At 43.4% G+C, this 16,114-nt stretch overlaps 1 protein-coding gene across 1 annotated transcript in view; it reads left to right on the top strand.

Annotated features, from left to right (window-relative positions):
• Nucleotides 1-4,590: 4,590 nt before the first annotated feature.
• Nucleotides 4,591-16,114, top strand: part of SNTB1 (syntrophin beta 1) — a 124,231-nt gene continuing 112,707 nt past the window's right edge. The window contains exon 1 of the mRNA XM_072999291.2: nucleotides 4,591-5,793. Coding sequence (XP_072855392.2) covers nucleotides 5,103-5,793 — 691 coding nt within the window. The 5' untranslated portion in view covers nucleotides 4,591-5,102. The remainder of the gene's footprint in view (nucleotides 5,794-16,114) is intronic.

The raw sequence follows: 16,114 nt of genomic DNA, 5'->3' as shown, positions 1-16,114 counted from the left end.
AATGTTTGAGGTAAGAAGCTCCTTTTACTAATTAACACTCTATCAGAGGAAGAGTCCATCTCATATAATATGCTGCTTCCCGCAAAAGATGCCCAGATGCTCATGGGCAAGATAAGAAGTCTGTGCCGATGCAACAAGGTTATCTTTACCTGTTTTGAAGGCAGAAAATGATCCAGGAAGGAAAGGAGAAGAATACTAAGGCTGCATACTAAGGCAAACAACCCTGCTGTCTTCCAGATGTTTAAGCTCCTCAAAGCTCTAGCTAGGAGTGGCAATGATCAACAATTATTAGACTTGTAACCCAACTTATCTGGCACACACAAGGTTTCCTGCTCTTGATAATTCCTCAAACATGAAAACAAAGGAAGCTACAACATGTGGAATCATTTCCCATCTCATCTCTCCAAAGAAGTCCAATCTGTTCAAAAACCTGGGGGAATCTCCAGCTTTAATTGACATTTAGGGTAAACTGCTTTAAATGCAGCCACACATGCAGCTCTTGAAACACATGCACAGACAAAAAATCATACCTAACTAGAGTAGGAACTCCATATCCGTAGTTCCATGATCTACTGTGCATGCCTGAAAACTGTGGACCCGTAAGGAACCTATAGACCAGTGGGCCTCCAGATGTTCTTGGACTACAACTCCCAGGAGCCTTCACCACCACCTCTGCTGGCCAGGATTTCTGGGAGCTTAAGTCCAAGAACATCTGGAGGCCCAAGGTTGGGGACCACTGCTATAGACAATATATGAGGGGCAGGACAAAGGCTACAATAAGACATCCTTGTATGTTGTATGTAGGGCTGTGGCAAACCATGGATCAGTGAAACTGCAGATACAGATTCTGTGGATACGGGGGTCCTACTGTACACATACACTAGAAGCAGACATCACAGCAGAATGGCTGTTAATGATATGAACTTTTGGAGTCGTTAATTCATGGGACCACCATAAATCAGAAGTGACTTCAGGGCACACAAGAGCAATAACAGCATAGCCATTGGCGCTGTAGTCCCTGAAAGTAACGTTTCTCAAAGCTGTTTGTTCCAAGACAACAAATCAAAACTCTTTAGAAACAAACAAATCATCTGGGCTAGTGCTACATCACACCAAAGTCGCTGTCAGATGGCTGGCTCTTGTAGTTCCCCAAAGGAACTTTTTCAAACTCTGTTCTCGCACAATACATGAAAGCCCCTTGAAAACAAAGAGTCAGCCGGTCTGGTCCCTTGAGAAGCGATTCATGCTGAAATAGACCGACAGAGCAAACGAGGCCAGTTGGGAGAGGAATGGAATGCCACTGCAACTCGGGGTATGTCAACACTTTATAGCTACAATCCTTTAATTTTAGGTTTGCTTGTTTTGCCTTCAGCCACAATGTTTGTCCAAGTCGGACATTTTAATTACAGTGCTTCTGGCTTCATGGCAATTCTCAATGAAAGAGTAGGAAAGGTCTTCCTACCCATTTTCACAGCAGGAGAACATGAATCCAACCTCATTTCCCCCCTAAAAGCACATGGCCTGTTTATGTCTGCATCCACACTTTAGGTATGCCTCCAGCGTTGAGTGCCTTCTAAGGTTGAGGGCTCATATTTCCTGGCAAGGCAGGAGTGCTCCAAGCAGAGCCAATGTTACTTTTTTTACTGCACCTTGCAGAATCAATCAATCAATCAATCAATCAATCAATCAATCAATCAATCAATCATGGTTGTTCTGGGTTTTTCGGGCTCTTTGGCCGTGTTCTGAAGGTTGTTCTTCCTGACGTTTCACCAGTCTCTGTGGCTGGCATCTTCTATCTATCTATCTATCTATCTATCTATCTATCTATCTATCTATCTATCTATCTATCTATCTATCTATCTATCTATCTATCTATCTATCTATCTATCTATCTATCTATCTATCTATCTATCTATCTATCTATCTATCAGAAATAATGGGGTTGCAGCGCCCAAGATGAAAAATGATCTGGCACCAAATGATCTGGTAAGCCAAAAACACATTGGGATGCACATCCAAGAATAAATATGATGGGTTTAATTTTTTCAATGTCCCCAGTGTCTTAGAAAACAATGCACTGCAGCTAATACAGCATTCCCCCCGCCACTGAAGATCCTATTCAATAAGTGCTTAGAGCTTCTTTTTGAGACAGTTTGACAGAAGTTAACTGATGTACCAACACAAACACAGTGGATTTTTTTTAAAAAATATAACATTTTAAATGGCCAAGCAAGAAATGATCTGCAGTTAGCATGCTTGCTTGGTAAATGACTTGATAATGGCCCTGCATCGTGTGACTGCAAATTTAGGATATGCATTGAATGGGAGATGGGGAGGCAACATTGGGCTTGTGTGATCTCAGGCCCTAGACAGAGACTGGAAATGTTTGTTTGTTTGTTTTTGGAACATGTCTCTCAGAATACTATAGCGAGTGTGGCCATAATCCATGCTAGCTGTGAAATACTGAGAGCAAACATCCAAACAATTAACATCTCCAAGATGTTGCCCTAGCTGTGGCAAGTTGGATAGCTGGAAAGTTTATCTCCTTTGTTTCTTTACAACTCATGTGATATCAAGGTCCTAGATTCTCTCCAACAGGATCAGTCATTGTAAATCATATAGTTGTACTGGATTTTCCCAGTTTGCATCCTGGTCATGCTTGTGGTGCAACACACACAGGAACAAGTTACTGCATATCCTAAAAGGCACATTTAAAAGTTCTCCCTCTATAATCTGTGGTTTGCAGCAGTGGGAAAAGTAATGTTCATTTATTTAATAATAATTGGTGTTAGAAAAAAGCCTGAGGCCTTTTTCAGACTACAAAGTGAAATATCAAAGTTTTGCTGGATATGGAAACTAACCATGATGCAGCCTCAGTTAGGTTCCTAGAGACATTTGGAACCTGAATAAATATTTTGCTTAAAAGTTGGCTAGTACTTCTGATGCCCAAGTAATGCTAGCAAGAGAGTTCAGTGGGCTGGAGTTCCTGGTTGTGGAACCAGGAATTCTATTCCCCACTGTACCTTGTAGGAGAAGAGCCAGCCTATGTAGCCTTGGGTAAGCTACATAGTTCCAGAGTAGCTGGAGTAGTAGTTCCAAAAAGGGAAGTGCAAGCAAACTACTTCTGAGTATTCTATTCTGGAAAGGGTTACCTTAAGTCAGAATTGACTTCACAGCACACGATTATTTATCACTGCACGAGAATGCACATGTTATTGTGCAGCACAATAAATCAGCATTCCACATGAGAATTCTAAAACTGGGGGCAGCCCAAACAAATAATTATCACCTTAGAATTGGACTTTGGATCAGCATCAGATTTGGCACAGATATAACAGTGTGCTCTCGCTTTGTGCCACATTTGGGGAAGTTTGGGCAAACGGTTTTCGAGTTATGATTTTTTTTAAAAGTACAACTATTTGACCACTACCATCCCCCATGCAGGAACAAGAAACTGTATGAGGCCATTTCCTGGCATTTTGAATTGTGGATACAGAAGCACAATATCCCACTTTCATAAACGGGAGCTTTGTTTGTTTGTTTGAAGAATTGAACACCTGTCACATAGTGGTAACTTTTCAGCTGTTGGAGCAGTTGTGCAGTCCTCTGCTGTGTATGCGTGTGCCTAATCAAAAGTATTATACTTAAAAAAAACAACAACAACCCAGCCCTGACAATTGCTTTGTGTTTGGTTGAGAAGTGGTTAACTGATGGAAACAGATAACATTATCATTCTTCCAGTGAAGTGATTTAATTCCTGCTTGATTCAGTGGCCAGATTTCTACTCCTGTTTGAACAATTTGCTGCAGCTAATTGCTGAGGTTGTGGAGTGCATCTCGATTGTGCAATCAGGTGTGTGACCAGCACAACACCCTGATGCATCCCAGCAGCTTAACAATTAGCCTCACTTAGCTGCATCAAATTACCCAAGCCTTACTCAAACATCAATAGGATTCCTGCTGTTGCTTCTAAAATGTAATTTCTTTACACCCTCATTACTCCAAAAAGTAATCATACCTAACTCACTGAATTATCCAGAACGGGCTCTGCTAACTTATGCAGTCTCGCAAACTTTTATTTTTTTGGAAACCTGTGCCACTTGTTTGGCAGTTTCTAGTGACAATAAAAAACAGAAGTTAACAGCCAGTTACTCGAGTTGGGTAATACATTAATTAGTCCAATTAACATTGCACAATCCTGGGCACGTTTTAAGGTCCTCTAGAGCGAAAATATTTTAAAATCCCATTGTACCAGATAGTGACCATGGAGCCCTCCTGAACATTTTTGGACTGCAGTTCCCATCAGCCAGCGTGATGGGAGGTGGAGTCCAACATCTGGAGAGCCACCCCCCCCCAACTGAAACAATAGCTTTAAAGCAATGTTTGGGGGGGGGGAAGAGAAGTGTTGTCACCCTCCCGTCTCCCCCACAAGAACCCAATGCGAAGCCGAGTGAGGGGGAGCGAGGAAAGGCTTTCAAGGCCAGCCCCTCGGCTGCTTTTTTTTGACCGAGGAAGCATTTGAACCCAGGTCCGGGTGCTCAATGGCACGCAGGACGGCGCCGTCGGTTGACCTAATTAATACGCGGGCACATTAGACTTTTTAATTTTCCTGGTTCCGGCGGACACCCCTTGCCGTGACTGAAGGCGCGGGAGGTCTCCTCCTCAAATTCCCAGGCGTGAGGGAAGGTTTTCCCTCCTTCTTCGACTGAAGGAAAACGGGCCGCCGTTTCCCGCCCGGAGCCGCCAACCCTTCTCCAAAACTCCGCGCCCGTCCGGCCACCTTGCGCCAGAGTCACTCCTTTTTCTTTTCCCCCTTCCCTTCTTCTTTTCCTGCCCGCCGGCCCCGCTCCTCCCCTCCTCGGGCGGGCAGCCCCGCGGGGCCGAGGGCGTTCCCGTCGAAGGGGCTCGGCCCCCCGGCGGGGCCCGCCTTCGTTTACACGGCCCACTTCTCCGCCAGAGTCGCTCCGGAGCGGCGGGGGAGGAGGGGAGGGGAAAAAAAAGTCTTGCGCGCTCCTCGGCTCTCTCTTTTTTTTCCGCCGCCCGCCCTCCTCGCGAGTATGTGTGTGCATTAAATCACATGGTGTTTTAAGAAATGCTCCAAAGATGGCGGTGGCGGTCGCGGCGGCGGCGGCTGCCTCCGCCGCTCCTGCTGCCGGCGGGGGAGGCGTCGGCGTCGGGGGCGCCCGGCTGCAGCGGAGCGGCGCGCTGGAAGTTTTGGTGCGCGACCGGTGGCACCGCGCGTGGGTGACCCTGCTCGACGAGGCGCTGGTGCTCAGCTCCGAGGAGGGAGCCGCGGGCGCCGCCGCCACTTACAACGGCATCGGGGCCGCCGGCGGGGGCAGCAACGGGACTTTTTGCAACAGCCGAGGGGCAGCGGCTCCGGGGGCGTCCGGGAGCAGCAGCGCCGCCGGGACGGGAGCCGGAGAAGCGGCGCCGGGCGCCGTCGGGGGCGGCGGCGGCGGCGGCAGTCCCCAACCGGCTTGGCGGAGCGGCGCTCGGACGGCGTTCACCGACTTGCCCGAGCAAGTGCCCGAAGCCATCTCCAACCAGAAGCGGTGCGTCCAGGTGTTGAAGCAAGAGATGGGCGGTTTGGGCATCAGCATCAAGGGAGGAAAGGAGAACAAGATGCCCATCCTCATTAGCAAGATCTTCAAAGGGCTGGCGGCTGACCAGACCCAAGCGCTCTACGTGGGCGATGCCATCCTGGCCGTCAACGGCACCGACCTGCGGGACGCCACTCACGACGAAGCCGTCCAGGCGCTCAAAAGGGCCGGCAAGGAGGTGACGCTGGAAGGTAACGAACCCCACTCTTTTTGGGTAAAGTTTTCAAGGAGAGGAGCAGAGATGGGGGCCCTCCTTCCCCAAAACTAAAGATGCTTTGTGTTTTTTTTTTGGGGGGGGGTTGATGTCCAGGATAGGCTCAGTAGGCACTCAGCATATGTTCACAAGTACTCTGGCCTCTTGGTTTCTACCTGGCCTTGAGCTAGCCAGTTCCCGGGAGATCCCAGGGATCCAATTGGAAGAAGTTGCTGTGCCTGCTCACAAAGCCTTTGTCCTCCAATTGGGTTCATGTGCCATAAATTTTAAGGGAATAAGATATCGGGGTTTTGGTGCCACGTGTCTTGCTGGCCACTAGTTTGATGTGTGCGTTCAGACCTGTGCACTTTAGGGTGCTCCCTACATGGGTTTATCAGTAGCTCTACAGCTCAGAAGATTCTTTATGTATGACATCTTCCTGCCATAGATGCTTCCTCCCAAATAATTCCAGTAAGTTCAGTGGGACTTCCTGTGGTTGAGTTGTCATGGGTTTCCGCTGATATATTCCGAGCTGCTTGAGATTCTGGAGTGGGTTGACCTGGTGCTGCTAGAGGACTAGCCAGATCTGGTCCTTCCGTTACGCTGCTCCTCCGTAGCAAATTGTTCATTTTTAGATACTGTCGATTATTGTTGTGTTGTGCTTAGGAGATTTTCTGTCTCAAGTGCAGGAAAAACTCGATTTCTACACACCTTAATTTTGGAAGAAGAGTGTGATTTGCTCATCAGCTAAAATTTCTTGAAATGTTACGCTTACAAGTGCTTGCTAAGGATCTATATTACTTATTCCAGGGTTGAGTCTTAGCTTTGTCATGGTAGAAAAGTTAAATACCTGTTTAATAAAGTACCTGTTAAGAGCCCCTCCTGTTATACCTTGTTTTCTGTTATCTTGGGATGTAGCTGCTGTTATGCATCTGGGAGGAGCAGGCGTCTTGCCCTTGTCCAAATGATACATGGGGGGGGCCAAATGAGAAAGACGTCCCAAATGAGAAAGACGTTCATGCCATTGCTGACCCTACCATTAGGCAGAGTGATGCAGCTGCCTCAGGTAGCAAATGCTGGGGGACGGTAGTAGCAGATGGTTAGTGTTGCCTCCTCCGTCCAACATCCTGTTTGAGGATAGACCTGTGTGTATCACATAGCTTGTCCTCTGTCCCCAAACCAGCCATATCCCCTCAAGGACACTGTTTTATCGCCAGCGATAAAGGTTCAGCTGCAAATTAGTTTCTTTTTTAAACATGGGGAAAGGGCACCATCATGGTTTTTTACCCAGGCAGCCTACTTTTTGGGGCCAGCCCTGCTATTGGGGCAATCCCTAATTTCAGGTCTCAAACATGCTTACTTGGGAGTAAGTCCCATTGAACACCATGAGCTTGACTTCTTAGGGGATACACATGGGAATTATGCAGCTTTTCCTCACTCTTTAATTCATAACTGTATCTGTTTCTTTATTTCTTAATGTTTGGGGAGGGTTTTCCGCTTTTGGATGCTTCCCCCGAACCAGAAAACAGGCGATGGTGGAAGGAATTCAGTGCCTTGTTCTTCCCCTCCTCGACATTTGCTTCCTGTCTGTCACTCCAAAATCTGCTTTTGGGTTGAAAAACAGAAACCTTGGAAAAAGTGGCATGCGTTTATATGTAATTTAAGTTAGTTTTGTCCTGAAATTAGGGAAAGCCAGAGGTAGAAATCGTCAAGAACAAGGGGAGACACACAGTGCAGGAATTTTCAGAGCCCTGAATATGAAGACCAAGGAGCAATATTTGGTGTAGAATATAATCTCTCTGTGTGTGTGAGGTTTGGGAGTTTGTAGAACTCTGTCGGGAGTCTGTCTGAAGAGGACAAGCAGCTGAGCAAAGACATCTTTGTCAGTTTGACAGGCTTAGTGGCTTCCAGCAGCCATTTGCAAGCAGATCTAGAAAAACAGGATTAGGGACTTTGCAAAGGGAAGGAACATATTGGTTTTTAAAGCTCAAATACAGGATGCAAATAAGGGGGTGCTTTTTGAGAGGTTTTTCTACTTATTTTTCCATCCATCTGTCTCATGTAACCTGTTGTAAGTTACGACTTAAATAAACTTGAGAAGTTATTCCTTCATTTCTTTGGCTATATGAACTTTGCCAGCTCATCTGTTCTGTGTACCAAACAACAGGTCTGGTCAGGGCTCTGTGAGAAGGTGCATGGGTAAATCTACAAAGCCAACTGTTTAGTGACTCTCCGCCTCTTTTGATTAAGAGAGGAGCACTGTGATTTTCAGCCACACTCAGGCTAGGGGCTGTTCTCACAAGTTTCCATCTGCATTTCTTACAGCTGAGACGGGTGAATGCAAAATAAATTCAGGATGGGGCCCCTGCTGCAATGAGGTTTGTAGGCAAGGGATCCCAAACTGAAACAGGTTTTCTTACCACTTACTTCTTGTGCTCTTCTAAATAAGTTAACAGTTGCTAGATGAAAAAGAAAACAGCTCTTGTAATAGTTGTGTAGAAAGAAGAATTTAATCAGCTGCAGATTGTGTAACGAGCTTGGTCCACATCCAAACAAGTCCACCATACCACCCTGAATGCACCAGTCCTTTTTTAATTTCAAAAGCTAAGCAAGATTGGGCTGATTAGTGCTTGGAAGGCAGACTATTAGAAAGTAACAGGGATCTCCAGGTCTGACTAGTAAAAAATCATGTCTGAAATCCTGGAGAATTGTTGCAGGTGAGTGGCCGTACCTGGGCTAGACAGAGCAGTGATCTCACAGTTCAAAGTGGATTCCTACATCCTGTTGTGATTAAGGAAGCTTATTCCATTCCGAGCATGTAAGATCACACCTTTACAGTGTAAACACTTAGGTGAGGCCCATTGCCTTTGATGGGATTTAGTTTCAGATGAATGTGTGTGTTTCAGTACATCATTGGTGACACTCATGAACAGTTCTTTGAAGGCAGAAAAATACTCAGATTCTAGGTTTAGGTTCTTGCTGTGAGAGAGTAGAAGCATTATTAAAGCGTCTTGTGGTGCCATAAAGGCTGAAAGTTTTATTTGATATAAGCCTTAGTGCACTACAGCCAAATTCTTCACATGCAGGTAGGTGCGGTCTACAATGGCCAACATTAAATAAAAGTTGTCTGGCTAGAAGGTGCCAGAAGACCCTTTAATGTTTTTGCTTTCCCAAACTTAAGCCAGCTGTCTGTTTGAAAAGAAATGGTTAACTCATGCAAAGGAGCAAAATTGCAGAGATTAAGGATTGGGCAACACTGAATACAAAGTTTCGTAATTGGAATTGAGTGACAAAGTTGCTCAAATCACTTATGCCTAGATAGTGCTCTGTTTCCGCTGGAACAATCTGTGTAGCAAGCAATGTCTAATAGTGTCCTCATATGCCTGTTTCGCTGGAACCTGTCACTTAATGTTGAGGAAATGGTAACATGGTATGTTAAAAAAAAGAAAACCAACCCAAATCAGAGCAGTGTATCTCAGCTCTAAATCTGTGTTAGCTCACAAGAGATGAGGTGGAAATCCTCTTTCACCATATTTTGCATTTTTGAAATGGTATTTCAAAGGAAAGAGATATCTAGAAATGCTTGCTACCTTTCCTAGCATTTTTTTCAGAGCTGATTGCAAACGCAAGGCGGTAGGAAATGAAGAGGCAGAAAGTGGCAGAAACAAACATCCAGTCCTTATTTGGAGAGAGAGTGAAAATGCTTTTGGTGATCACCTGCCTGCACACATACGTTTATTGTGCAAGAGGTTCTGGGCCTCTGGTTTGTTTGCATTTGTGTACAGTGTTAACAGACATAATGCTGTTTCACTATAGCTTGTCTTTCTTTTTCTTTTGAAAAGGATAGGTTGAGCAATGTGTTAGCTGTTAACCTTTTACATGGGTAATGTTTGAAACAGAACAGCAGATAAATAATTCTCCAGAAGTTAGAAAGAACACAAAAGACTATTCTTCCTTGAAGCTGTTGAGACGAATGCAGTAGTTTGCAAGTTTTTGAGTTCCATAGGATTTATGTTTATCTTAGGTGATTAAAATGGCAACCGTTGTTTTAAAATACAACTACTAAACTAAGATTTAAAGCTGAGTTTTCAGTCTGCAGTCATATGGAGCAAATCCCCTTGGACTCAGGAGAGCTTAACTTCTGAGTAGACACAGAGACAACTGCATCGTTCATTGCACCGAGATCAATGGAGTGAGTGAGGTGTAACTTGCCTAGTTTATTTTGTTTATGACCTTTGCATTCCACCTTTCCTCCATGGAATTTGAGATACCGTAAAAGTTGTGTCGTCTTCTCCCAACCCCCATCTACCATTTTTTTCTAACAATTATCCACTGAAATCAACAGGGCTTTTGGATCATGCCAATGGTGGTATGTAAAGGAAGTTGAGGTGGCACATAAAGATTTTTTATAATATGGAATTAGGCAATCATTGTTAATTTTTTTCCTGTCACTAGTAAAAACTACTGCAATTTTATATTTAGTATCTTTGTACTTACGATTATCTAGCTCAAAAATATTATTAGTGCAACAGATTAGTGCAACAGATTAGGGGACGACAGAGGACGAGATGGTTGGAGAGTGTCATTGAAGCTACCAACATGAATTTGACACAACGGGAGACAGGAGGGCCTGGCATGCTTTGGTCCATCGGGTCACGAAGAGTCAGACACGACTAAACGACTAAACAACAAACAACAACATTATTATAATTTGCAATAATCAATGATATTTGTGTATGCTTCCAATAACTGTTGTTTTTGGTATCTACAGCTTATTCTAAATGATAAATATAATAACAATGCTGCAATCATATAAAAGTGGGCTTTTATGTCTATTGTGGTGAGATCCTGGTTCTTTGAATAACTTATATATTTATTGTTCTGACTTCTCTACTGCTCCATAGTGCTTGGAGCACTCTCTGGGTTGTCTACAACATAATTAGGCAAGGAATACTTCGTCTAATTATACTTTATGAGGAGGGCACTCGTTTTACTGACCTTGGAAGGATGGGAGTCAATTTTGAGTCAGAAATCCTGTAAATGCCTTTTTGAGACTGAACCCAGTAGGGTTTGCTTCTGAGTAAATAGGCATAGCACCAGGTGCACCATTTTCTGGACTAAAGCCACTATGGCAACGGTTCTCAGTAAATGAGATTTCAGAGATGGTATTCAAAGCAATTACTTTTATGGAATGGCCACTTTGAGGAAGGGGTGATGCTTTTCCAGGGCCATGCTCCCAGTGCTGCTCTGTCGGCATAGCTGCTGGGCTGATTTTCCCAAACTCTTTCTCCTCGAGAAAATGCAGTAGTCAAAGCTCTTCCTTCTAAGGACCTCTCTGGTGCGCGACTGGGGAGGCTTCTCAGGATTTTGAATCCAGCCCTAGGTTTTCCAGTCTCGAGTTCAAAGTCCGGTGGTGGACTTGTTTATGAAGCAGCCAAAGCTAGTTTTGATTTGGGCCGTGCGAGGGAAAGAAGGGGCAGCTGCATTCCTTGGATAGGTCTTGAAACTCTTTGGCATGATCCAGAGTTTATTTTATTTTATTTATTTATTTTATTTATATCCCGCCTATCTGGTCGGTTAAGACCACTCTAGGCGGCTAGTGAATTAGTAGTTTCCATGTTGAGAGCCACAGATTGCTTTATATTTTATCAACCAGAGCATTTAGGTGAGTGGCATTTCACAACAGAGGGTTTTTGGGGGGCAACACCTTGACTATAGAACATCCTCCTACAGGAGGTGAGATGGGTACCTTTCTTCCTTTGCTTTAAACAGGTTGTAAAACCTGCTCTGTCTCACCAGGCTTTTTCGTGATTCTGTTGCTCTTAATTGGTATGCTAGATTCGTTTGTCTTTTGGTTTTATGTAAAATTTTGTGTGTGCGAAAAAAGAGAAGCATGTGCTGTGGAAGTTTCTGAAGGAATGGTGTTTCCTTTAAATACATGGATATTTGTGGTGGCGGAAGGAGCTAAAAGGACCACCAAAAATGATTTCAGAACCACATGAGGCTTCTGGGCTCCGTAATTCCAACCCCCCAGTTTATGAAGAGTGCTATTTTTAAATCTTTCCTAAGCTTTCTGAAAGCATATTGACACCACCTTCTCCAGAGTTTGGAGGAACTGAAACTTCTAAACAATGTTAAGTGTTTCAACATTCCTGCAATACCAGGCCAGTGTGTGTGTGTGTGTGTGTGTGTGTGTGTGTGTGTGTGTGTGTGTGTGTGTGTGTGAGTGTGTGTGTGTGTGTGTGTGTGTGTGTGTGTGTGTGTGTGTGTGTGTGTGTGTGTGTGTGTGTGTGTGAGAGAGAGAGAGAGAGAGAGAGAGAGAGAGAGAGAGAGAGAGAGAGAGAGAGAGATATGCACAATTCCAAGAAGTTTGTTTGTGTTCCATTAACATCTTCCGGATTTAAATATCTTGTTCTCCAGATAAAGAGGCCAAACAATATCATTTAATCACACACAAGGACAAATGAAATTATTTCTGTAAATTGCTGTATATGCATGATTTATACACATCCCACATTTTTTAATTGTTTGCACAAGATAAGGTGTAAAAGCAGGACCTAAAAGAGCTATCGGGAACAGCTGATGGTGAGCCATGGCATCTGCCACACATACACAAAAGGTCCTCAGTCTGAGGCTACATGAGGCCTTGAGATACGTAAATTCAAAACCAAAAGCAAACATTTTGGTTGAGATATTAACAGCCAAAGGCATTGAATCTTGCATGCGGTGGCAGGTTGAAAATGATAGCCCTGCCTTGGAGTAATTGATGAGCTGACTTTCCCCCCATACTCATTTGAGTATTTGCTTACTTTATGCTACTATCTGCTTTTCTCCTAGCGCCCTTCTGGTGAGTAGGGGTGGAAAGGATTATTTCCAGGTGCTCGGTTCCTCTGAGGTGGTACCTTGACAAAGAATTTTCACTTTCCACAGTGATTCCTTTCCTCCAGACATGAGTGGCTCCACCAGTGCTATTTAAATCTCATTAAGGCCTTCACAATCTGCACAAACTGGCTCTGTGCAAAAATGATATCCTTTATATATTCTCGAAGGCCCTCGTGGCCAGGATCCGATGGTTTTTGTAGGTTTTCTGGGCTGTTTGACCGTGTTCTTAATGTTTGAGAGGCAAAAGTCTCACATGTAGCAAGCATAGAACTATTGGATGATTGTTAAAAAAAGGATGCTGCTTTGATGCTTCTAATCCATAAAGTTCCACCCAACTGTAATTGGTTTGCCCACCTGCTTCAGAGTGTTATTTGTACTAAAGTGTAACTCATTCGCAGCCAAAGTAATTCTTGTTCTCGTGTCGGGAGGTCCACCAAATACTCTCTCTTCTCATGAGTTAAGGAAGATAGTTCTGCTCTCACATTTTGAGACCTACCTCTCTATTGGTGAGTAAGGCCATTTCAAGAGAAGATCTACCATGTCACAGAACACAAGGAGAAGGGACTGAGTGATCACATTCTGATATAACCCAGTGAGGATGAATAGGGACATGGGAGCAAAGATGGAGAGAATCTAGCATTTGTTGTGAGTTGATGATTGCATGAGCCAACCGTTTTTTTAACATACTTTTCTACAGCTGCAACAGTCCCAAATCAGCCTGGACATGTTGTTGCTTTGAACTTTCCAAATGGCAGTTTTGTTTCCTCTGTGAGCAAAGTTCAGGCAGCCTAAGAGAATATTTTCTTGTTTGCCTATTCATGTGCAGACCTAAAACTGGGGACAAGGATACATGCTGACATTTGGTAGTCCATCTTATGTTTGTGTCAACATCCTCATTTTCAATTTGTTTGCCTTCCAGAGTAGTGGCCTTGCCACTAGTTGGGTGGGATAAAAATATCAATAAATCAATCAGTCAATCCCCCCTCCCCCTGTTTTAGCAATATACATGAGCAGGCAAACACTTGCATAGGGTTTCAAACTGAATTGCAAACATCAATCACTCTTGATAATATTTGTAACTAGTTATTAGTATTTTAAAAAACTGTCCTTGTGATATGTTAATTCTTCCTTTCTTTTTTCTATTCGAAATGTTATAAGTCGTTTAAGCCTGCCTCAATCAGAGAAGAAAGGTGCGATAGAAATATTTCAGCAATAAATTTGTGGGAAGGGATGGTGTCATCGGTTCTTTCTTCCTGCGCAGTTCAGAAGACTGTTAAATGTGAAACAGACATTTTAGTATAAGGAAACAAAGTAAATATGTAAACCAGACTCTTCTTGTATAGCTGCTTCTGCTTCTTTGGTCAGAATCTGCATAGAGAAGTGGTTGAAGGTGCAAGGCATCATAATTCCAAAGATAGAAGTTGTGTATATCCTCCTTTTCTTCCTTCTTCCTCACAGCAATTATTTCAGAACCGACTCTTTTCCCAGAAGATAAAGGCTTTCTTTCCCTTGCTGTGAGATTCACGAGCCCGAATGATTCCAGGGGCTGGTATGGGACAGAAGTAGGGCAACATTCTGAGTGTACTGAAATTAGTTATGTCTCACGTCATCAGAAAAACAAAACAGGCGAAACTGGGCTGAAGCTGTAGAGAGGCTTGTGGGAAGCTAGCCATCTCAGGAATATTGCAGCCCCTTCATTTGAATTTCTAATTTGCATTTTAAAAAAACAAACCAAGGAAGTGTCTGTCGTTCTTTTCTTCCATGTAGAGAGAGATAGAAGGAAAAGTATCTAGGTAGTGTCCTGCCAACTCCTATTTTAAAATCCCAGCTCCTGCCGTTCGGTGCCAGAACCCATGGATATCAGCTTTCCATTATGGAGAATTTGAGATAACTGTAAAACGCCAAGCCAAGTATTTCAAGCCACCATAGAGGCCAGCATCCAGGTCACACGCTACTTCCCCTGTTATTCCTGATCAGTAATTGGAAATAACAGAAAAGAAGTTATTCAAAGGAAATCTGTAGTATGGAAGTCAGCTCTTGTTTGATACTTGGGAGACTATTGCACTGGGGCTTCCTCTTGAGTACACTGTCTGTCTGTCTGTCTGTCTGTCTGTCTGTCTGTCTATCTATCTATCTATCTATCTATCTATCTATCTATCTATCTATCTATCTATCTATCTATCTATCTATCTATCTATCTATCTATCTATCTATCTATCTATCTATCTCTCGGATTTCTGTCCCGCCCATCTAGACCAAAGGTCTACTCTGAGCAAACCTCCTTTCCTTTCCCCTTTTCCCTTTTCCTTTCCCTTTTCCCTTTCCCTTTTCCTTTTCCTTTCCTTTCCTTTTTCCTTTCCTTTCTCCCTCCCTCCCTCCCTTCCTTCCTCCCTCCATCCATCCCTTCCTTCCTCCCTCCCTCCCTCCCTCCCTCCCTTCCTTGCTTGCTTGCTTGCTTGCTTGCTTGCTTGCTTGCTTGCTTGCTTGCTTCCTTCCTTCCTTCCTTCCTTCCTTCCTTCCTTCCTTCCTTCCTTCCTTCCATAGCATTGCACAATTTAAAATTATGGACTTATATGAAATATGTAAAATTAAACCAAATTAATATGCTCAAGTAAGTAGACAATTTGAGCATATATGGAAGTAGCCTTACATAAAAGTAGGAAAGCATTTTGAGTACATCCGGTTGTCCCCGGGCAAGTGTGTGCAGCTGGCCAATCCTTAACTTCCAGAAGCATTGCATTGTAAACCTTCACCTCTATAAAACTTCTTGTGCAAAATGAGAAAACTCTTCAAAATAGTTTTTAATGAGATCTGATTTCACTGCCTTGAGGGGAAAACAGAAATCCATTCTTTGCCAAAGCTACTGTGTTTTGAAGTTGTCTTTGTTGCTGAAAAAGGGCACTTAAAAGTTAACAATAAGCCATAAGTTTTAAAGGCATGGGAAAAAACCCAAAGATGGACAAAAATCTACCAGAGTGTGACCCAACTCCCCTTTTCAGGCTCTACCTGACCCACATAATGCATATAACACATTCTGACATAAACTATGTCTGAGGAAGTAGACTTATTCACAAAAGTTCACATTAAAATATAACAGTCTTTAAGGTGCCACCATGTTTCATCTTTTTTATTTGTTTTTGTTCTTGTTCTTCTTTTATTCTGTAATGCTTGCACAGACTAACATGGCTGTCTCTTCTCCTTCTATAACTGTCATGGCTCTATCCTATGGATTCTTGCTGAGGTATTTCGTTAGTTGGTTTATATTTTTATAGGCATGCCACCTTTCTCCCTATAAAAGATGCAGGGTTGCTCACAACAGTTAACATTCTACAATAGTAAGAAGTTTGAAATACTGTACTTACAAAACTCTATTGAAAGCGAACACTAACCAAGATTAAAAACAATTTTAAAAACATTTAAAAACCATTTAAATCTAT

The sequence above is a fragment of the Pogona vitticeps genome, chromosome 4 (genome assembly GCF_051106095.1).
Source record: "Pogona vitticeps strain Pit_001003342236 chromosome 4, PviZW2.1, whole genome shotgun sequence".
NCBI lineage: Eukaryota > Metazoa > Chordata > Lepidosauria > Squamata > Agamidae > Pogona > Pogona vitticeps.
This window is presented reverse-complemented; position numbering and strand designations above follow the sequence as displayed.